At 43.4% G+C, this 24043-nt stretch overlaps 3 protein-coding genes across 3 annotated transcripts; 2 read left to right on the top strand and 1 right to left on the bottom strand. All coding sequences in view use genetic code 11, as the record gives it.

Annotated features, from left to right (window-relative positions):
- Positions 1-214: 214 nt before the first annotated feature.
- On the top strand, positions 215-1646 carry EGR_02564 (hypothetical protein; the record flags this gene model as incomplete). The annotated part of the gene is made up of 5 exons (XM_024491813.1): positions 215-476; positions 814-924; positions 963-1189; positions 1229-1383; positions 1496-1646. The coding sequence occupies 5 exons, from the start codon at positions 215-217 to the stop codon at positions 1644-1646; spliced, it is 906 nt and encodes a 301-aa protein (XP_024353628.1).
- A 202-nt stretch (positions 1647-1848) lies between these two features.
- Positions 1849-11121, bottom strand: EGR_02563 (SID1 transmembrane family member; the record flags this gene model as incomplete). Its single annotated transcript, XM_024491812.1, has 23 exons — positions 1849-1911; positions 1986-2099; positions 2236-2346; positions 2501-2606; positions 2925-3045; positions 3274-3376; positions 3951-4087; positions 5888-6005; positions 6115-6435; positions 7062-7110; positions 7536-7684; positions 8250-8316; positions 8718-8791; positions 8895-9607; positions 9718-9743; positions 9816-9909; positions 10008-10079; positions 10183-10264; positions 10304-10387; positions 10427-10571; positions 10608-10778; positions 10809-10930; positions 10966-11121. The coding sequence occupies 23 exons, from the start codon at positions 11119-11121 to the stop codon at positions 1849-1851; spliced, it is 3198 nt and encodes a 1065-aa protein (XP_024353627.1).
- Positions 11122-16160: 5039 nt separating this feature from the next.
- Positions 16161-23014, top strand: EGR_02562 (hypothetical protein; the record flags this gene model as incomplete). Its single annotated transcript, XM_024491811.1, has 9 exons — positions 16161-16244; positions 16968-17150; positions 17304-17429; positions 17928-18003; positions 19439-19731; positions 21184-21253; positions 22076-22133; positions 22206-22308; positions 22925-23014. The coding sequence occupies 9 exons, from the start codon at positions 16161-16163 to the stop codon at positions 23012-23014; spliced, it is 1083 nt and encodes a 360-aa protein (XP_024353626.1).
- Positions 23015-24043: the final 1029 nt, after the last annotated feature.

Here is a 24043-nt window from a genome sequence, read left to right as displayed (position 1 = left end):
AAACGAAAAAAATTTCGATAAGCAACCCTGCACGGAGCCTTTTGAGCATTATTTTATTCGGATCAACAGTCATTAAGCTTTTGATGAATATTGGAAATTTGTAATAACCTCCCAAATTGATCGTGAGTTCAGTATTGTTTATCTGGGCTATAAAGTATGTTGATATAGTAGTCGATGGATAGCACTTATAGATACGCCTTTCGGTCGTGCGTTGATGCGTGGTAGTTCGCATGATGAATTTTATTTACAGTTGGCAAAATGGCTGGAAAACGAAAAGACCCGTTCAGCTAAGTGCCATTATATGCTCAACAGAACTCTTTATCATTTCTGGGAATCAATGGGAATGAATAATTTGCTCGTCGGTGATTTAACAAATTTAGGGGATCCAGGTTCCAGACAGTTGAGATCCGCTGGTATTCTACGTAGTTCGTCCCACAGAAATGATGACAGGCAAAACGAGACCTACTACTCTGACTGTAAGTAGTCGAAAACCTTACATTAACTTAGTCGTTCCTCGGCATGCTCTGTTGCAGCAGTTTTTTTTGACTTGTTTCCTAGGTAGCATAGTTTCAGCTTGGCGTAATGTTCTGTTATCAAAACCACCAATCATTAGGACCGTATTCTCGTCTCAATTGTGTATTTATCAGGTCAGTCTGTTTAACCGCGTGCAGTGGTTGGGGGGGGGAGAAGCCTTAAACGCAGTCACTTTTCTATTAAAATTTAGAGTGCATAAACCAAAGTGCCAAGTAGCTCAGAGGACGCATTGCTCTGCTCCCACGCTTTTACAGTTGAAACCCCATTTCAATTTAACAGATGCACGCTTCCGACTTCCATCTCTCAAATCTCGTTTTATGGCGGAGATGATCGACACTTTCATCGTCTTCATCCTCAAATTTTACTTTGTTTTCCTCTTGGGAAAACCTGGTGATTTCCAGTAAGACCACTTGCCTTTATTTATTCAGCAAATAGCAAATTCGTCAATTCCCTCCCACGGGAAATCCTAAACTTTATACCCGGTTATCGTATCTTGATGACATTTTGCTCGATGACACAAATCTACCTCGACGTTTTGCAAAGTGATGGAGTCTTCGACTTGAAACGGTTCCATGAAGAAGTTATGTTTGCCAGCCGGAACGATCCGTCGGCGCTATCAGACGCCATCAGTCTCGTGCTCTACCTGATATTTGAGGTACCTTAAACAGTACGACGCCTACTTCTATCAACTTAGGTCTACTTTGTGAGTAAGTCAGTATTCGACTTCGAGCCTGGAGGCTGTTCCTTGGGAAAGTACCTGCTGGGTCTCCGGGTACTCTCATGTAATCATCGCATTAATCTGCCGGATGCGGTCGACATAGTACCCGCTGGCAATCCTGGACTCTGCAGGTATGATTCCCTTATTCACAAAGGAAGGGAGAGATTGACATCGCACGGCAGTAGAAACATCATTTTAGAAGCGCGGAATCACGTAGCATCCAACTATTTTACCTTCACATAGATCCATCGTTAGGGCCGTTTTGAAAAACTCCGGCATATCGATATGGTCCTCTCTACTGCAAATAGCCCTCACCGGGGATCCTGTTTTCAGCTACGATCTTCTGGCAGGAACCATCGTCGTCCGGTTCCCCGAAATGGCCCAGTCAGAGTAAGGAAAATATGTACACCCGCTTTTTCCATGTGCGATAGGTACTTAATCGTGCAGAAAGAGAGACAAAGAAGAGAACCCTCTTTTCGTACATACTCGTGTGAAAAACAGAAATAAAAGGATATGCACAGAGGCTACGCAATTGGGAACGGGAGGGAGTAGGGGAGGAATGGTTGCGATGTTAGCAACAGTAATAATCAGAGAAATCAAAAGACTGGAATTTCGCTTCTGGGGGTATTGATTAGATCATCGTCAAGAGTCATGATGGACTGCAAACAAGGCGGATGAGAATTATTGAAGGCCAATTGCTCAATCATACTGAATTCGGTTAGGGCCAACTTACCATGAAGGAGAAGAACATAGAGGTGGAGGAAAGGAAATGCCAGACGTCATGAACATCGTAAAAGCCGAGGAAGATGCATGGCTGGTTCAAAGCGCGTGACTGAGCTGGAGTGACCTGCGTGTATGAACAAATGCGAGAGTTTATCATGGCGAATTCTTGGCAAGTTACACCAACCCACTTCACCGTGATAGATGATATGCTAAGCGATTGAACAATTTGCGGGCGGTGCTATTCACGATACCCTTCTTACCTCCCAAGTGGTCGAGTGTTGAATGAAAAAGTAGATAGCAGAGCCCCATGTAATACACGCAAGGAGGATGTATAACACAGGAATGCAGTGAAATCGTTCCCGAAAGCGGCACTAAAAGGTAAAAAGTATGCTCATTAGATGGGTGTCTCGATGCACACGGTAAAAAAAACTGAGTGGTGATGCAATCCTGTGACTAGGCTAAAAGTTGCAAACTCAAAAAGCGTTGCGAATGACTGCGTCATCACTGCACCGGTTGTTTGCATACCTTCATGATCACGTAGAAGAAGTAGTACATCAGTAGGTTGATCATGAAGATGGAGAGAAGGAAGGAGGAAAAGTCTCGGGGTCGAGTGAACAGGCCGAACGCAGCTCTGAAAGATTGGTGTTCTGGGGTAATGCATGTCACATTTCTTTTATTTGGGCAACTCCGATTGTTGAAATAAAACAGCAACGCGCATAAATAAAGGTACAATACAGGCGAAATACTAGTAAATCCTAAACAAGTTGACCTCAAGCTACGTATCACCCCTTAATCTCAAGACAGCTAGTCTAGGCGAAAATCATATAGCTACTTAGGTGGGAGAAAAGAGGCCCACCAAAACCCTCTCGATTTCCGCACCAACGTCCTCCAATGTTAGTGGAAGACGCCTTTTCGCAGATGAGTAAAGACAAACGCGGTAGTGCCTTACATTCCAATGTTGACGCAGTTGGCAACCAGAAGGAGAAGCATACGTTCCATGTACATTGGCGTAAGGCAGTGAATTCCGTCAGAACGCATCAAATTGTAGAGGCGTCTCGGAAGACATATATCTGTGTGTTAGGCAAACCCAAAAAGAAACCGATGAACTAGGGCAAAGTCTCAGACTGAAACACAAATGTACACATCGCTTTCTAACGCCTTAACGGCTTTGTGAGCCTTTGAAGTTTACCTTATCTACACATGCTAGCGGTGCATAAATAAGTTGAAGATGGGAGGCTTTAAAAACAGAAGATGCAGTGGTAGCTACGAAAGCAGATGACAGGAGAATGTCAGGTTACCAAAATTCCACTGTCCCATGTAGTAAATCTCGGCAGTCAGCCAAACGCTCATGGTCAGGAAGACGATTGTGAAGAGCACCCAAAAGGTCTCCCCGCCGTAGAGCTAGGAATAAGAAGTCTGATTAGCAGGTGGGTATTGCAATCGCATTGGTCAAATATGAAGCAGAAAACATGGTGGGCAATTGCAAGTTTACCAATGATGTTTCCTTTGGCTTGGCAAGGAGAAAATTATTCGTGGAATGTAAAGTTTACATCCAAAACCTTATCAAGAGCACAAACTAGTGCAAAGTCAGGTTCAGTTTTTCACACAGAGGAGGATGCCACACTTTCCGTCTGTTGAGGAGCGCTACCAAGACCTTGTCAAGTTGATTGATTGTCACTTCGTTCTTGGGAATGTAAGCAACCCGGCTAGCATACCCGTGAATCTGCATTTCTTTGTTATGATGTCGTTTACAGCCCAACGCAATGCTCATCCAAATCGGGGTTAATTGGGCCAAATGAGATTTTAGTATAGCTCCTGCTACGTTTCCATGGGCTAAAAGAAGGGGTTTCTAGCGCGCCTCATTAACACCCTGCCAAATGGCTTGTGCCATTAGGGCGCTCTCACACGTGGGGAGAGGCATCAAACACATCAGCTAGTAGAGGTTAAAGGGGAAAAGTGGCCAAATTTCACGCACCACGCCGGTGACACCAGCCAAAATGACCACAGCCATCACCATGTAGGCCGAGTGGGCCGAGGCGTTGATGTCCGGGTGTCTTGTTTGGTAAATCTTCAGCATCAGAATCAGAGCCAATATGTACATATACGCAGTATCTAAAATTCGAAACAATGAAGAGGAAATAACATGGCTATCATGACTACAAGTTCGAATTGAATACTATCTTTTCACACCTTTTTGATAAGCCTTAAGTGTGTCTCCATCGGAAAAATTTGTAAGGCCATGGAAAAGTCATGGATCATTCGTGCTTTGCAACATAAACAATCTGGTTTAAAAAATTGACGGAGAAATTATGCATCGAGGGTTTTCATTCCAAAAAGCGGCTTTGACCTTAGCCACATGGAAGACTTAATTTGGGGCAAAGGTAAATCGTGTTTCATTTGAAACTACTGCAGCTGAAGTGACAGCAAAGTTGGCGATAGTTATCACCACAAATGGTAAGCCGTTCGAAGGAAATCGACGGGTTGAAAAGGGACTTCGGAAATCTGACTTGGTTTTGCCTCACGGAATTACCCTCAAAGCTTGCCATCCCCTGCAATCGTGGTGTGAAGGTGAACTGTTGTTGTTATATGTGGCAACAAATAGATTTCTCGTGACATTCGAACCACGATTTGGAAGGCACAAGTTGTCAAAACTCAGTCAAAAGCTGATCACTCACTAGGGACAGAATAGCCCACCCTCGGGACTACTTATGGCAAACTAATGAAGGATGGGCAGAAGATTGCATAAAAATTAGGTGTATATGCCTCGACTGAGTGTACAATTTCTCGTCCGAGAAAGAAAGTGGTAAAACAAGCAAGCGCACAACATCCAATAGTTCTAACTGGAGAAACATCGACAAGACGTTTTAAACTAGGAGTTGCTATCCGCTACCATCGAATGCCATAGCGGTTTAAATAATAAATGCATTTGAAGGTAATAAATTCAATTTGTGTTCCACGAAAACTACGGAGGTAAACAAAAAATAGTAGGTCAGTGCTTTGAGTACTTCAAATGACAATAAATTGCAGCCCAGGTCAAATGAATTGGGCGTGAATTTAGGGTCTGGTCTACTTTGTGGTACAGATCACAAAATTGCATGCAAACTTTTTAAAATTCTGACCCCACACCTATGTAAACTACACTTTGGCCAATTTTCTGCAAAACCGGTTAGCCGATTCTGATGGAAAGGAGTTTGGGTAAGCAGTAATTAGCCTAAGAAGCTGATTCGAAAGGGACAAGATACATGAAGAACGTATTCAAGCCACAGGTACTTTCTTCAGCCCACTTCAGAAATACGTCGGGAAAGTTGAGGAATAAAAATTTCCAGACCAATCAGCCCTTCATTCCACAGAAAATGGCTTATGTATGTTACCTTTACAACAAAGCTTGAGCTCTCCTGTTCCGTGCATGGCAATATAGCACCTGAAGTGGATCGACATTAGGGGAATTTTTTGCTCCAGTGTCAATCTAGCAATAATAAAGGAATCCCCAGTCCTTATCATGCAAAGTGACCTCAAGTCATCACACACCAGGTCATACTAGGGGAATGAACTCTGGAGCGAAAAGTACGTCTATTTTGCGGGGTGTCCACGGGTGCTTCCATACGCCTTTATGCGAAAGGTAGAAGATTGAATGCTCAATTACTTTGACGATATTAATCCTGGTGGTAGCACAATCAAATGATCATCAGACTAGACTAGTAACTATAGTGTAATGATTTGAGAGACACTTTCCAGAGGACTCGTGATCACCACTGTGCAAGTTATTCCACCAAGAAAAATTCACGGTTCTGGTTTGATGCAAATCGGACATTGTTGACCCAGTGTGGTATGGAGGAGTCACGACAGTACGATAAGATGACGAAATCGTAACTCGATGTAGTGACAGATATTAATTTAAATTAATCAACTCACCAAATTGGAAGTTGGAGAAACTTGGGCATATATGGTAGCAGGCACTGAGCAGCCCCTCCATGGTCAAAGCCAACCCCATAGCATAGAAGAGACCATAGTGCTGTGGTATTCCGTAGGCCTAAAAAAATCCAACTTTTGTCTACACTCAAGTTTTAACAGCACCAATGCAGAACAAGAATTGTGTGAAGAGTATGTATGATCACGATGACGACAGCAAGCAGCAATACCATTTCTCTCTCCCCCCCGGTATCATCCTCATCATTGCTCTGATGGTCTTTCAGTGCTGCAATGCTGTCTTCATTGGGTGGATGACTGTCAGACGTTTCGGATGTGGAGCCATGGCAACAGGTCAGACGAAGACGAGAGCAGAGACGACGGCTGCTGCAACGAGTGACGGTGATCATGGGAGCGGTGAAGGAGGCGACGGAGGGGACTGGGGAGGAAGCGCCCCCCTGCCTCTCATCCGGAACCCCAGCGATGCAGTTTGCGGTGGCAGTATTGCTGGTGCCATTGCTACGTCTTGGGTGGGGGCACAGCCACCGGCAAAACTGCTAGAAGTACCGATTTCGAAAAGGGTGTCTGTGTATATCAAATTGGCTACACTATGAAGACGCGGCAAGCTGACTGACAGAGGCACATTGAACATGCGTGCGACAAAAGTAGCGGTGGTGAGAATAAAACACTAAATTTCCAACGAACTTGCAACGACGAATTAAAATTCGACAGGTGATTTTCAGAAGCAATAATAAGGACAATCGTCAAGAACGAAAATGAGCATTACTGAAATAACTACGGACATCAGGAGATCGCAAACCAAGTGATGCGTAAAATTCTCGTAGACAACGGTTTGATGCAAGCAGAACCAATACGAAGAATAAGCTGCGCAAGGATCCCATTCATCGTATAAAAACCAAATCGACTACAAAGATTTTATGAGAATCAGAGCAATGAAATCATCCTAAGGTGGAATTGATGAAAGTGCAAAACACGGGCGGGACGCAACAATAAGCAGCGACAAAGAAAGCAGTCAGCACGAAGCCGAAAACCCATATATGCGTGTCTTTTTTACCGCAATTGCGCAGAGATCCTGAATAGGATGAAAATCCGGTGAAAATGACAGGTGGAATAAAGAAAGTGAGGAAAAGATGGAGATTGACGCCATTGGGAAACTCACTCGAGTACAACGAACCCTGAATTTCTTGGTGCGACGGTGCATGAGATCCCTACAAGGGAAGTGGAAAAAATGGGGTCCAAAGGAGCTTTCATTTCGACTGCCATTAAAGAAGACGGTTGTGCTTATCTTGGCGCCAATGCACAAGTCGATAACGCATGAGCAAATAAAAACCATTGCTGTGCATAAAAATAAAATATATTTAAGGAAACTGAAAGCATATCTGTGCTATTCTGTGCGCCACTGAAAACAATATTGCATAAAGCGATTTAGTCAACAAAGCCTATTACCACTACGGCGCCAACAGGTATTTCAGTTTCACCGAAGGTACCGTCAATAGTTTGCTTGCAAATGAAACGGCTATGAGAGGAGTGATGACAACCCAAAATAAACAATGAACTGCAAAACGGTTCCGGAATGACTCCAAGGCGGGTGCTTTCCAACTGAACTGCAAGTACATACGTAAACTCGACTTACCGACGAGCGGTGAGCCCGAGAAAGAGCAGACCAAGCATCACGTAGCCAATGTTGGAGATAATGTTGTTGAAAGCCGTGAACACGCCAAGAGGATGAGCACACTCAAAATTGTAATAGCAAATATCCTCATTGCCGGTGTCATGCAAAGCCTGCAACGTACGGAAATGAAAAAGAATAGGAGGTCCTGCGTTTAATAAAGAGCCCCGATGCGTTAAAAAGGGCGGAAATGTGGTCATACGGAGGGATAAACGTGATGCAGGAATCACAAGGGGTACAGTGATGGAAATTTGTACTGCACAATTTTTCCGAACATTTCTTCATATGAGCGTATTGCGATGTGAGAAAAAAAACCACTCAAAATGGTTGCTCCTATGACAACTACTAGCGTTAGAAAATTAAGGAACAGTATGATGCTGCTATTTACTCAAAATATTTAAACAACATCAGAAAGGACATATTAAACAGCTTTGCAATAGAGAGACAGATATAGTGTAGGCATGTAAAGTGCATGCAATGAGTCTTCACAATATTTTCACTCTAAAGAACAAACGGTTAAAGTCCAAGTCAAACTAATCCGACTAACGATGACCTCAATGGTGAATATAAAAGAGCCGTCACAAAGAATGACGTAAAGGAGAAATGATCAGCAATAAAGTGCGTGGCAATGAAACAGCAAAAAACCCTGATTAAGTAGGTATTGGAAGTGGTGCTCACTCTTTGGTAGGTCATGACCAGTTGGGCAACAGGAAGGCCGTAGAAAATTGAAATTATGATGAGGTACCTAAGGCAAAAAACGTTGTCAGCCTCAATTGAAGAGCGGTGTGGCCACGTGAAGTAACAAGAACGCAATATACAGCAGAACTTGTGGATCGAAAGACTTGTAGGATTACTAACAAGGATGCATTTGTAAATTTCGCAGCCAAAGAACCCTTTTAATTGATGGGAGACAGCGCATCCTTTGCGATGAAATTGCAACAATGCGATCGTAAAAATAACTCACCAATGCACGGATTTCTAATTACTTTTCAACTAAACGATCCATAATCACAAAACCGAATAAGCCCAATTTGCTTAAAATACTAGGCAGGTAATTGCGTTTGCTTACCATCTGAAGTAAATAGCTATGTCATAAGAAGGCAAAGGTTCTACCACTTCGCCCCCAGAAAGTGGGGCAGAACTCACCAAAAGTAAAGAAGATACTTTCGATCCAAAGTTGAATAGCGTTTACGAGCTAGGTCTGACACAAAGAGAGTTCGCTGAAAAACGTGAAAATAAAAAAAACGAGTACAAATTGTCTGTATCGAGACAATTAATTAAGTAATGCAGTATGGCCTTTCCTACGGATGCCCAGGTGCTTACACTATGCAAGTAGATTTTCCTGTCCTTCTGCGCATCGGCGAGAGGGTCGATATTAATCTGAAGGTGGGGCAAAGCCAACAGACCCTCCCCCACCTGTCTCACCGTCGGCAGCCCTCTACTGCCATTGAGAGCTCCACGGCTGTCACTGGCGCGAACACTGCCACCATCAAAAGTACTGCCAGCACCTCCTTCCAGTCCAAGACTAAGCCTTGAGCAAGTGGAGCACCGCTCCACCCGACCTGGCACCTCCCTCAGTGCCATGTCTCGTGTGCTTCCGTAGCTCATGCTGCGTCGGTGGTGCTGTTTTGTGCGCTGCAGCGGGGATAGCGCAATGTACGGTGGCCGTCGTAATTTTTTGCACTTGCGTCGCACTGCGGACTGGAGATGAGTAGAGCCAGCGTCGACGTCGTTGAGGTCGGAGGACGAGGAGGAACTAAAGAGACTATGAGATGGTGGCGGTAGCAGTGGTGGAGGCGGGGGTCTTTGATGAGACGTAGAGGCAGTAGGCGTCAAAGTAGAGATGGAGACCTGAGACATGGAGGCCAAGGAGGTGCTGGGACCGACCACGTGACGTGCACGAGTTGTGGCACCTTCAACGGGCGAATGAGCGTAGGTTACTGACATAATCTGGCTGTCGTAGTTTGCCTGCGGTGGGGGAGAGGCGTTTGCCAGATTTCGACGGTTGAAGTGGATGCCCGAACCCGCAAACGAGTCTAAGAGAATGACAAGTCTTCTGCATTATTAAAATGGATAGTAGTAAGACCATAATTATAGGCTATTTCAGGTATCAAGGTGATGAAAAGGGTTGTACTGTTAGACTTACTGAAATAGTACTGGACCTGCTTGTCACTATAAGTAAAAAGTAGTACAATGCTAGCAAATTTGACAAGTGAGAGCATTATGAAGCAGATTCGCACTTACTAGGAAGGGTAAACAAGTATAATAATCGCAGTAGCAGCATAAAATATGACGTAAATCCCTATTGCTCCGTAGATTGGAAGGTGGTAATGATAACCTGAAAAGATGATAAAACGTTTTCATAGACTTGCGAGCATGAAACCTACACATGCAAAATACACAAAATCATTGTTATTTAATGCAATGCAGCCATACCTGCCAGGGTAGGAGTGACTGTTATTGTAACATTCTTCACTCGAGGGATAGAGTTGTGTCCAGGTTTGATAACTAAATTTGAAAAAGGATACAAGTGTGCCAAATTTTCGTTAGTCGACTTACAAGAAGCTGTGCGAAGAATGCATTTACGGGTACTATATAAAAATGCACCAACCTGTAGCAGCACCACCGCAATCAGCATCTTCAGGTTTCAAAACCAGCACAACCAAAAATTCCGTTATGTTTTGCTCCACTTTCTATACGCACGCGTTAAAACAGTTTAAACGGGAACTTACGCTGACAGTTATGGCTCCAAGGGTTGTGACCGTTTGATAAACACCGGAATATTTAACAGTGTCTAAAATATCAGCCACAGGACACTAGCACACGCGATAACACTAGGTAACAAAGGATCATACTTTTGCAGCCTGAACAGACACAGTCATACAGAGTTTGTCAGTCGAATGAATATGGACAATCACTGAGTCAATGTCCTTCGATAAAGAAAAAAGAAAGTATTGCGGCTCTGATGGAGTAATGAGCAATTGCTCTGTGTGACCCAGTCTAAGCGAGAACTTTAGTATTACGGTCAATTCTTACTGAAGAACAAAGTTGTTGAGTACATCCAGCTGAAGACGATAAATTGGCGCATGGGACTTATCAGGCATAGAGCTCGAAAGCTCAACTATTATTTGCTCGGTGTTGTTATCAGGTGTATCCAATGCGATAAACGATGGACAAAGCGTCCGGCTGACCGCATTATATGAAAACCTGTTAATAATTCACAAAAAAATGACAAACCTATTGTTGATCATCAAAGGAAGCGAAAAAGACAGAACATTAGCTTGCTGCTTGAAAATTGCAAGCAAAGGATAAGTTTCATTTACGTTAGCTGCGCTTATATTAACTCGGACTGCCACCGACTAAACCCTATTATTTTCCGAAAAACTGGACAAACCGATTTGTTCCCAGCCAAATTGTAAGTATAATTCTGAGGATGATGAAGATACACTTCTCCGGTGTAATTTTCGGAAAAGACTGCGCATTTTGCAGAAAATATCCATACTAAAATAAAAAATATCACAAGCACACACAAGAAATGTGAGCGTCCCATCAATCTTAGCCAGTAATAATTAAACATTTTGCCTAGCTAAACAACGGGGATAGGTCAAAGACACATAAATATGAGACACCCTAACGCAATACTCTGAACTACATTCCTTTTATTATTTTCGAAGAGTAGCTACAAATAGGTGCGATATGTGTGAATTGTAATAAAACAATCTCAAGCAACTACGTTTGTATAGTGGAGAGACTACTTGAAACTGGTGTGTTTAAATGCACAGCTGCCTAGTCACAAATTGAAAATAACCCCTCTAGTGTTCAGATACGCAGATTTTGTAGCAGCTGCATGACAGAGAACTTATCCATCGGATGTGCTGCAATACAATACTCTAGTACAGCGTCATTTGCCAGTTACGCACTCGATACTGGTAAAGCAAGTATAATGTAACGTCCCGAGACTTTCCTGAAGACGAAAGTATCCATAATACTCGGGTAGAACACGCAAATTCAGCACAGAGAAGGTTTTTGGGTTACTGGATTGGCCCGAAAGCCAGTCCACCCGGCGCGGCACAAAGGCCAATTCAAAAGTGGTTCCTCGCCAACACCGAGGGACAAACAACCGCCGTATTACAGTTATGTATTTCTTTATCTTCAAGAAAGTTTTGGGATGCCACATTGTCTCAAAACAATCATTATACGATTCCAACATTGTTAAAATAACCCCCTTGCTTAAATCTAGTGCTTTTTGAGGTTCCCATTCACATGGACATTTTTTGTATATTTAGGATCGTAATAAAGCTCACTGAATGCAACTGCGCTTACAGCAGCCACGATTGCGAAACTACCTGACTTTTAATGTAAAGAATGCACTGTCATATTAAAGCAGGAAGCTTTCACAACACTTGAGACCAAAGTTTAAGAGATATTGTACAACCTAAAGGTGACTATAGATGCGCTTGCATTTTTTTGATATTTTGTTTAATCCTACCGAGCTACGAAGACACTTCAGTCCCCTCAGGTGATATACTATCTTGGCGACATGGTCTTCAGGCTAGACAAGCAGCCTCCTGGGTATTCTATTTATTAGTAATGTATGTTTTGTCATGCTACAATGGTTTATTAGGACTTTGGGGAATACTCAGAGCGCTACAGTGACTATATTTCACCAAAACCGACGTCATTTATGTGCCGTGCTGAGTCTTCTCTGAAGTCATAATAGTGCACCGCATTGTGGAGGTAGATTTATTATCAAAGCATAAAAGGGCTAAGAAGTTATAAAAATTCCTCGAAAGCCACCTTATGGGACCGAAGGACAGCCTGCGAGGCCCGCACATTTAAGCTTGCAGTCAAACTGTACATCAGATTACTACATAACCCTATTCTTTTGAATATCATTTCTAAAGTTTCTTCTGATTAATCTATTGCCTTTACCACCACAACGTAGCCGTCCCCGTAGTCGAGGTAGGAATGAGAGTCATCAGATTTTATGATAGAAGCAGCCGATCCTAACTTCACCAATGCCTCAATGCGATTCCACCGCTCTTTTTTGTGAATAGTATCGGGGAAAGGAAAAGCACTAGCATCGTAATCCTCAAGCCAGGATGATGGCCAACAACTAGAGCGCTTCGTATGCCACTTGCTATTCATGAAGAAATTTGGCATAAAAGTGGAGTCACCTAATAAGCGACAAGACTTAGGATGGGCTTTTGTCCCCTTGTGCCAATTACATTACCGTCCAGACGTCTACTTGGCTTCCAATCAACGAGTAGAGGATCGGGTAAGGCGTTGTTTGCGCCATAATTAACACTTCATTTTAAACCCAGAAGACAGATTCCCAAGTAAACCTCTTTTAGAAATTAAAGTTTGCCCTCGTCTTGACAGATAAACGCCTGCCTCTAGATATCGACATTAGGCTAACTGTGGGAGGTAGGCGTTATTACAAATTGGCCGTCCGCATCAGATTGTCTCCTCCCGGACCATGGTGTGGTAATCAGCCGCGGAAACGAGGATGACTATTTCGTTGGATCAGCTGCGCCCCCCGTTGCCACTAATGCAGTCCTGCTTACCCCTTCCGAAGTCGTGGTACGCTGAAGTGGCGTGGCATGTTAAGTGGAAGCTGTAAACTTGTGAAGATAACGAGACGACAAAGTCACAGCATTGGGTTAGGTGTAGAAGCTATAGACACATGCAGAGCAGACTCGATGCGCCTAACGGTCCCCACCACCCAAAACCCGCATTCTCGTCCGAGATGAAAAGCAGGCCGCCCAGGCACGGCCACCCACCAACACACAGAAACAGCGAGAGCCTCTGCCGAGCCCAAACAGCGTAGAATGGGGACTCTATTCTTAGGAATGGAGCAGCCGACTTTCTGCCAGCCGCAGGCAAGAAACAATGATTGTTGCCGGCCGCCTTCCTTTATCCAATTATGGCAATGAAATGCAACTTGGCACATTAATTTGCACAGAAATTATAAAAAATGTTTTCCAAAACATAAAATTTTGGGTAAAATTTATCAGGCAAACTAAATTTTACACATGTTTTGTGGTTTGATTTTTGTGTTCTTAAATGTTTAGGAATTAAATGGTAAGGCATAACTGTTACACATGAAAATTCAAGTAGTATAACGTTCTTGTCTGCAAACGTAACTTAAAGTGAAAATTTGCTATAAATGCTAGAAATCGTTGTCGACAAAACAAAGCCACAGCTCTATTCGAATTAATTACTTTTGCACATAGTTTTTTTATAATTTTATGCCAAGTAAAAGCAGAAGCCTGTGTAGGCGCGTTAATTAGACAGATTATTCGTTTTGCTTCCATGCAACCTCATGTCCTCTAGGCTATGCTGTCGGCCTCCCTGCTCTTTTTTAAATATGTTTAATGTGTTTTAATATGTTATAATAAACAGCCGTTTTGTAATAATCATGTTGTTTTAATGTGCCTTTCAGGGAGGAGGCAGATTGGTAATTCGAGTCTGGTGACAGGATCGCCGTCTCCCATGCCTGAGTGCTAATGCGGTTCCTCTCCTCCCTAAACTTGGTACTTTTTCTCCCGATCAATCCCCCCTAATAAATGTCAAAATTGAATCAACCAGGTTGTTCTAAGAACAACAGAAACGGGGAAGAGGAGACCTGTCAGTCACGCATTATAGTTTAGGTGTACCATTTTTGTGAGAGAGGCAGTCGATGTTATGTAAGAATCTCGTGACCGGACCTACGCCATTGGCCATGAGAAGTGCAAGAACCCAAAACTCATAAGACCCCACTTCCCTAAATACTTTTACAACACGCAATAAATGAGGGATGTTCTCCTCTGATTAATTTGCCTACTTTTGAGGCGTGCAGGCAGAGGAAAAAAGAGAAAAAAACTAAAATAACCAGACTAGAGGCATCGTCTGTGGATCCTCTTATGTCAAAATAGACATGGCAAGTGCATTCAGTATGAACGGTAAAAACCCTCTCTGAGGGAAGAATATCTATTAGACCAAGATGCTGCTAGGACTATCGAGTAGTTAGCTGTCACAGTCCCATTGGTAAAAAGAGCTCTCCACGAGTTGCCTGCGCAACAGGGTCATGAGGGGGAAAATAAGATGCTAGATGCCTTGATCGCCCCAGGCGCATTTGACATCAGTTGAACCCGCATCACTTGAAGCAACTTCACAAGGTCTTATATCAAAGCAATTGCACTCCTCTAGTCTGTGCACACAGTTTTCCCTGGGGGAGTAGCAGTCATTGTCATCGTGGTTCCTCTACCAACCAAGGGAGGAAACTGATGCATCCATGTTACGTTAAACCACTGCAAGAAGATAGACGAAGGAAAAACACATGCAGGTAAAAGACGCTGAGGAAGTCGCTTCTGCTTTCTTTAACCACTGGATATGTCAGCACGGAGTGGCCCAAAAGGGTACATTGCGATCAACGCGCAACTTTGAAAAGTAGGTTTGTACCCAACTGTGCAAGATCTTAGGAAGCAGATACCCACTATGTGCCAGAATATGTACTGCGGCGTAAAGTAAAGAGATGACAAACAATAAAAATCATACGGAAGCAATTACGAATGTCATATCTCAGAGAGGAGAGACGTAGTGACATAAATTGCAAGAATAAGGTAAAAACGAAAGAGACCTAGAGTAGCTGCACAAGTCTATTCCGCCAGAGATAGAGCGGAAACCATTGACCCCTAGAGAGAAAATGAAGTTAGAACCTATATTACCTCAGTTCCCTGTACGCTTTTGTGACGCTTACCTAATCAGCTCAGTGCGTGGGTGTGAAGTGAGAGGTGAAAGGGGGAAGAAGTGAACGAAATCATGAAAACGGTGCCTCCACCAAATCTGACATGCTCACGATAGTACGCGACGGCAGACAGGAGGCCGATAGACTCACCATTTCACGTTGTCTGCTTTTTATTTCGTCGCATTTGTTAATAACCCTGCTGCGGATTACGGGACTGGGGAAACGGGAACGAGGATAGTTGTGCTAGTGGGTAAGGTGAGCTTCCCGCAGTAACGAGTGCAGTGCAACGCATCCCTTCCGCAGACTTAATTAGCCAAGGTGGCGTGGAAGACTTGATAGTAGCATCAAACATGTGGTGGTAGTAAGACGGCGAATTCACTCACCTCTGTTGAGGGGGAAATATCCACACCCATATGGGCGATACGCGAGGCTCTATTTGTAAGTTTCACTATCCGTACTCGTCTGTCTTAGGGGCAAGGCATAAACTGTAAAAGACGAATATAGCTTCTAGCTCTTTAATAATGCCCTATCGGGAATGGTATTCCTGCGCTTTTGAACACCGTTGCCTGATTTGTTTCTAGGCCTTTTCAAAAGCATTTGTAGCCTGCTCTGAAAGGCGCTCAAAAGCAGGTCTACAAAATTTTGATAATGAGTCGCCACGGGTTTGTGTGTTAGTTTTTGACTTGTTTTACACATAAGTTGTTTTTCTAACCACTCTGTTTTAATAAACAAATTCGCTAATCACGTCCTTGGACCTGATCAAGAGGAAATAGGAAAGGGCTTCTTTTCATTTTTGTGGCCTTTTTTCGTATTTTGCGTATTTCACATAAAAGACATTTTTTATTTTTAACTGTTTTGAAATGTACGGAAGTCACTTTAAGCTTCCTTCAGAAGGAGATGTCGCCCCTGAAAATGGTCTTCGTAGGTCTATCAACACCCTTTCCGTAAGTTAACATGTGTGTGGGTGGGACTGAATTTCTACAACGACTTTAAGCTACATGATGGGTGCTTTTTCTGCCTAGTTGTGGTCAGCTTTTAACCTTTGTCATGTACCTGTGTCTTAAGTCTCTTGATTTAACGTTTTAACTCTTGAATATTACTAAACCGTGTTCCTCTAATTACTGTACTTATATTGTTTGTTAGGAATATTGGTTATTTTGCCCGCATTTTTCGTAAAGGTAAGCCTGGTTTTGATACTCTACAGATTTAGTGGTGAGATGGTGAAAATCTGCTGAGGTAACCAGGATGTCAAATTGCATGTTTTGAATAGGCTTTTTTAAAATATGAATTATTTTAAGAGCGGCCTCTTCGATTGGAATGGGGCGTTTGGCTTTTTGTTACATTTTTAAGAGGTGTACTTGCCGACAGCAAATATTTGCCATGGGTGCGCCTTAATTACCACCTAATTACTTCTAAACTATTGATTTGTCAAATTCGCTGTTAATGCTTCGCTTAGTAAAGTGTGTGTGAAACACCTAAAGTTGTATTAGATGGAATAAGTATGCGAATGTTCAGTGTACCTTCTAAAACGGTAGTAGTTTACACGCGTGTTTACATTTGTCAGTGGATTTCAGAAGTTTTAGCCTGGACATATACCCGTTCGTATATAAAGTTCATTAATTATCGGCTAATTCATGCATTTAAAAAGCATGTCATTTTTCTTTTAGGTGTTTATTTCCCCGAATTCGCGCGGCCAAACATATGTTTGTCAAACTCAGGCCACCACTAAAGAGACTCGTGGGACCAGTTTCGACGAAATTGAGAATCTTCGTACCGAAGTCAAACGACTCTCCGATATTGTGTCCAAGCAATCCGATTTGATATCATGCATTCAGAAGGCCTTAAGCGAGGTTAGTTAATAACCGCTTTTTACTTTTGCACAGGTGGCAACTTAGCCCATTTCATACCATTCATTTATCCACCAATTCTCATGTTGCGACCTCCATGAAAATTTCCCTGCTTCCTTATGACACGCCTTTGGAATTTTGTGCTTCCTGTTCTAGAAGCCCAACGAGGATAAGTCGGTGGATAAGTTGGACTTACAAACCGAATTTAATCAGCATAAGATTGCACTAGCCTGTCTGGAGCGCGATAATATGGCCATTGAGTCAATGATCAAGTGGCTTGAGGTAACTCCTATCTATCAACTATCTGCACTGCCCAGGGTAATATGCTCTAAAACAGAGTAATATGGGAAATGTAGCCTTTATGGATGTCAGCACAGAATGTTAATTGCACTTTTCTTCCCCGAAAACATTTTGATGACATTTTTGGTGGCTATGATAGCATTGGTATCCAGGTACTTTACTTCCAGGTGTAATGAAACGTGCATTTTGGTCATCTACCTCGTATTATTCGCCTTCCGTCATCCCTTTACTGGGAACCTTATTTATCCAATTTTGACATTGCCAAACACATCCCATGACTTGTTCGGCCTCATTGGAATAGAATGTCGTTATGCAACTTGTATGACATCCGCGAACAGGATGATCAATGATGCAACTTTGAATGCCACGTCACAAAGTTGTGAAAATTATGCGCTCAATGAAGTTTCTTGTGTCGTGGTGCGTTTTTGCAATTGTAGATCAGATTCGTTTGACATATCGTTTGCTTCCTTCTTGACCTAGGGTGAAGTTGCCTCCCTGACAGTAACAGTTGGGCATCAGTGTAACAAGCTGCTACTTCTTCACAACGCAGTACGAGGTTTGTATGCTCTTTGCCTTTTTTCTTGCCATTTTCTCTGGAAGAGTTGGGGCATTTGCCGAGTGTGCCGACTCCATTGTGCTGTCAAAAGCTACAACTTGTCAACATGTACCCCCATGTTGGCTCTGAAGCAGAAAGCTGACTAGCATGCTAATTATATAATTCTAGTAAGTTTGGTGAATGGGAGGTAAACACTATGCGAGACTACCAATTTCTCTTGAAACTGCTTTTAAGTGACTCGATCTCTTCACTTAATCAAGTTGGGGGCATCAGGATTTCAGCTGCCATAACAATGAGTTATTTTGCTGGTAAGAGTCCTTCAGTCCCATCTCAAAGCATTCTTCACCACTCTCCGAAATGGTTAAATAAGTTATTTGATCCATATGTTTAGCATAGCATTTTCGAATGAGAGAATACGATCTTTGCTTCAATTAATTGTTTGAAGTCGTCTTTTTGCTGTCAATTGTTTCTTGATCCTAGTCGGCACTTCACTGCACCGAAATGCACACATTTGGTCTAATGTCTCCCAAAAACGCAAAAAATCTTATTTACTACGACAGGATTTGGGCACAAACTAACTTTATTCGAAATGCATTTATGTGCGGCGGTGCTGACTGTGTCTCCACCAAGTTTAACAGCCACCTGAGAAAACGCGATGGTGGCGCCGTGTTTTACCAATTTTTCGGCCCCTTTTACTCCCGGTGCTTAGAAGTTCTATACCTGGAAATTGTTTTCGATAAATTGTATGACCTTTCGCTACAATTCATTCTACTGTATTCCGCAAGGGAAGTCAAGCTCTCCTCACAAGGAGGCTTTTCTTTGCACACGTGACAGATAACAGGTAAACGTGAAAAAACGTGGGGTTGATATAAACCAGCAAATGTTTACACAAACCTCATAAATAGACCTGGGTGATTGTACTTGCATCTACCTGAAAATGCCTGTCAAATGCTTCACTTTGAAGAGGCAATGTGCTGCTGCGTAGATTTCACTTGACTTACTTGTCTGCAACTTTTAACAATGCCTGTTTGTGTATTGTTTAATACTCAAGTTACTTCTGGAGGCGAGAAGTAGCAGACAAGAATGTGGTTAGTGGCATGAGCAAGGCTGTATGTTCCTAGCGCGAGGGTCAAACCACCCGAGACCACGAAGAGGCTTACGTGGCTTTTCTTTGGGTACTGTTGCAATATGACTTAAAAACTACTAGTTAATGCTGTTAAAATCCTGCAAAACAGGGAAAGGGCGTTTTGCATGTTCCACTATCCTCGAGGAATTAGGTACCCTTGAAGAATTTTGTTATTACATATAAACTGCAGATTGGTAGTGTGGATTGTTTGTTCAGAGGCACAGACGCCCTATTTGAGCATATTGGCCGCGCTAAAATAACTGTCAGGAAGACGTGCTGACTAACATTGGGGCATGAATTGCGCTTCAGACCTATATCTTGGAGCTGGTGGTGAAGCACAGTCGGAGCGCAGTAGTACGAGTCCTCAGATGCGCTCGGTCAGTTGCTCGGAGCTGCAGGCCAACTGCGTCTCCCACAGCGTCTCGGAGGGTAATGACCAGCGAGGGCGAGTGGTGCGCTCCTACACCAGTCGTTTGCCCCCCTCCGGCCACCAGTGCCAATCCCGGCATAATTGGAAACGGCTGCGTCAGAGCTCCTGTCCCAAGAAGTCTGACAGCAGTGGCAAACTCAACAGTCTGATGGTATTCCTTAAGTCTCCTAAGGTTTGTTTCTTTCTACCACTATCAGCCCTAAGAGCAAAGATTTCTCTTCTAATTTGGATATCACACTCTTGTTAACTAACTTCTAACTTTGAAAAGGGAGAAAGGATTCTCTAGTGAAATTGAAGGTACAATTCACTTCGGTAATTAAAGATGGATGGCAATGGCTAGCTAGGTGCTGAGAAACTATTTACGGGAGTTGGTGCATGCTCATTGTCATGTATCTGCCTTCCCTTTGTGATGTGTGTCAATTATTTTAGCGGATTATTTCTACAATCTTCGGATGCTTTGGTCCTTAGTAAGTTCATCCAAGCGCTGCTTCCAGAATCGATTCATTCGCATTCATTTCTCCATCTCCATTGGCTGAGATCCATTTCTCCCCAACAAAGACCTTACGAAGCGTATTCAGTGGAATGAAGAAAAGTGATTTGAATTCAGAAATAATCTTCCCAAGAGTATCTTAGATATGTTCATATTCGATTTGATTTACCATGTATCAGTTACATGGAGTCATTGAGAGCTCGTATATATTCCGTATAATGGGTCAAACTAATGTAGCACATCGAGACTTCCCGGAAGACGGATTGCCGTATTGAGGGATACTGGCATGGCTCGGATGGCAGGTTGCTTGGCAGAAATAGAATAACGTGGTCCCAAGTAGATGGTTGGCAAAAATGGAAGGTAAACAGCCAAACTTTTATGCGGCTTTTGTGTCGGCCGTCACAACATAGTCGGCGTTGCAAGGAAAGCACTCACGAATCAAAAGTATTAGTCAGGACATTCGGGTGCGACCGAGAAGATATCTGACTGAAACGTCACTGATTCGCCGTGATTTGTGGAATTTCGTCCTGTTTGTAAATTGTGTTGGGGAGGAGCGAATGTGTTAGCCACCACTGTCGATAGGAACGCACGGTGTTTAAAATAGTTTTGTGAGCATTTGGGTTTGCGTCTTTTCCTCCTCCTTACTTCATTCTCACTTCAGAGTTGCCCAGCTATATCTACGTATCTTGATTCTATACAGCTGTTGGAGGGGTTCACTTCGTTAACATCTTCGTACAGGCACCGTAGACAGCTCTGCAACGAGCTTTTGCAGATAGATCACGGTCACAGCCAGTGTCGAATCAGTTATTAATAACAGCATATTGCCCCTCTCCCGTTAAAATTTGGCATTCAAGTATAAAAAACAAGGAAATTGTCCATTGAACGGAGTTCCCTTTCCGCCGCCACCCCATTGGTCCCTAAAGACTCAAAAAATGCGGTCCTTGGGAAAAATATTTACTGTCGACCTAAAAAAGGACTTCAACTTATTGTTATGGGCTGGAGGCGAGGCCCCTTGGTGGGCGCACGATGACAGAGCCCTAAGTGGTCTGTTACCAAAACCTAGAGTTAAGCAAGCGGTTAAAGCACTACTTACAATGTCAGTTTAGCACCACATTCTTCATGCTGTCGTTTCAGATTTCGCTCCGCCAGGCGTCATTACGTTCGAATAAGCTTCGGACAAATACCTACCCACTCATCGAAGATGGTAAGTCTGACAGTTTTATCCTGAGTTACTATTTAAACCATGCGACTTGGAATGGGGTAACTATGAGCCAAAATAATTGACATATAAAGGTAATCCTGGTTTACGTAGTCCAAGCGTTATGACATCAGCCCCTCAAATGTGCATAAATATGTGAACTTGCGCTTATGCGATGAGCGTCACGTTCCTGCAATTAATTACCATCCTTCTGGTCGCTACCGCGGTACCTAGTTCTGATGCACTGACTGCACTATTAAGTGTGGTGATCACTTTGTATATAGAACGAGCCGTGTGTGGATGTAAGTAGGTCCTCATCATAAATGTTAGCGGAGTGAAACGAAGGTCATGGCATGTCGACAGCACAGTGACCGAAACCTGTGGAGATCGGGGAATTCATGTAGACGTGACCCATCTCTATACTCCTACGATAATGTTTAAATGTGGAGTGAGTAAAGGCTGAAGGGTGTCTAATTATATGAATGACGTGCTTTTCTAACATCCAGTCTGAGAAAAGGTTGCTATTGGATCTAGGCTCTGGGGAGCAGGCAGAATTATTTAGCGACCACTTGAATACCTTTGCATATTTCCATTGCATATTGTGATTTACTTCACCGTTTGATTGGTAGTTAGCTTGGACAATGTTAAATCACTCATATCGCCACTTTAATGGGTGTTATAACGTCACGACTGTGGTCTTGGACTTACCATGTGAATTCCTTCATTTTGACGGCCCGAAGGAACATCTATTTCCTATCATTTAAATAGATTGCCTTCCGTAAATGTGCAAATAGACATTTTCAAAGGTAAACCTTGATTCAAACCTAGAGTTCTCCTCGGAGGATGTGCGTACCAATCACAATGCGCGGGCGCCTTCGCTCCTCCTGTAAGTTCCCTCCAACCAATCATTCACGATGGTGTCACGCACGCTATCGTCGTTGCCTGTGGCTTTTGACAGTGACCCAGATCGCCTTTTAAAAAACCCCCCACCCTCCGTCTCTCGTCCATGGGCCATAAGTCATCTGTTAAACAGACGCATGGCAGTAGCATCCTCTGCACGGGTACGCAATGCTGCTTGGCTCCGTTTTTCTCGTCACCCGGCTAGCCTGTGATTTATCTTCGGTCATCGGGGTGACTCACCAGAAACCACCGTCCCTCGACTAGAAGTAGAATTTGCCTTCATTTTGCCTCGTTATTTCCACTGCATCAACGGTTTGTTACAGGTACACGATGTGCATCAGCCTTGTTGTGCTCCTCAGTGTCGGGTTGATTGACATGACCCAGCAACATAAAAACACCTCCCTATTGTAGGACTGCAAGTACTTTACCAAGTAAACAATTGATGAGGATAAATGGCAATTAGGAATAGCCTTTTAGCTGCAAAATTACCACTCACTGATGCAGGAGGCCTCTCAATTACAGCAAAGCGTTTTAACTACGCGTTTTCATGACCCATGAGAAATTTTCCCATTAGAATTGCGTTTAATGGATACAATTTCCTGAATGCAATTAATTTCATGGAAAGAACCTTTATTCCATTCTTGAGTAGTTGTTGAACGAGTCAATGTTATGTCTCTCCTTCCTTCAATCTTAGGTATGACTCAGTTTTTCTAGAAACGCCGATAAGGAAAAGTGACATTGGCTTGAATGCATCCTAATAGGCTGTTTTTCCACCAGCGAGTTATGGTCAGACAGTCTGGCCTCCTAACCGTGGAGCAAAGTCCTCCTCGCGAGGCTGTCATTGGTGTGCTGTCCGCCTGTCCCTGATCTCGCATCATGAAATCGCACCAGTGATCCAAAGGGAAACGCCAGTCTGAACTGTCCATGCTTTCAGATGAACACTAGATGGCAAAATAATTTTGTTCTAGTTTATCTACCTCAAGCTGTCACATGTGAAAGGCAGACGACTTCTTGTGCTAAGAAGTCCATGTAACTTTGTTCCTCTGAGGTCGCCACCCCTTAGAAAGGTGTTGCCTACGTGTGGTTTCTCCAGTGCCATTCATCTAGTTAATTTATGCAGAAGGCGAAAAATGCCACCTGGATTTTCCCTCAGAATAGCAAACAGCCTGTCAAATATGATCACTTGGAATGCGTTTACTGTTATGTGAGCGATCTCCTCAAATCTCTTTGTCGTGGGAATTAAACTCAAATAACGGAGAGAATCCAGGCCGCCTCGCTAAACCCTTCATCTGCTCCCCTCACCTTACCGCATCTCATCAAAGAGATGGCAGAACAGCCCTTCCCTGTTCGTTACATGCGCCGAGGACGTGTGCTAATTAATTCCCTTTCAATCGTGATTCCTCCACGGCCGATGGTAGGCAGTTCACCTCTTGTGTTCCGTCATTCGCTCTCTCGCACGTAGGCTGACCACTTCGTCGCTCCAGTTTACAAACTCGCTGGTGGATGATTCACGCCATCCGTCGTCTCTTCCGTGTCGACTCACAAATCCACCGCTATGGTGATAGTTGTTCTCGCTGAGCCGTCGGGTCTGAGTGACTAAGTAATTTCGCAATTAGCTGCGTGAAATGTACAACCACGTGCCTACTCACGTGTGTGTGTGTGTTTAATACTAGTCGCTTGTAGCTTCAGAGACTGCCTGGTCGCTCTAACCAGATTCGGTACGACAAACAAATTGACAGCAGAAGCCAATCACACGGAGGTCATATGTGCGTACCCTTGTGTGCATGAGCAGCTGTTGACGATTGGCCCGAGCTTCACAGGCACCCTCTGCTGCCTGGCTGTGTAGAGGAGATGGAGGAAGCATTTGCTTCGACACGGCGCCAGGGCCCTTGGCAC

The sequence above is a fragment of the Echinococcus granulosus genome (genome assembly GCF_000524195.1).
Source record: "Echinococcus granulosus chromosome Unknown EG_S00012, whole genome shotgun sequence".
Lineage (NCBI taxonomy): Eukaryota > Metazoa > Platyhelminthes > Cestoda > Cyclophyllidea > Taeniidae > Echinococcus > Echinococcus granulosus.
Note: the sequence above shows the minus strand (reverse complement) of the source record. Positions and strands in the feature narration are given on the sequence as shown.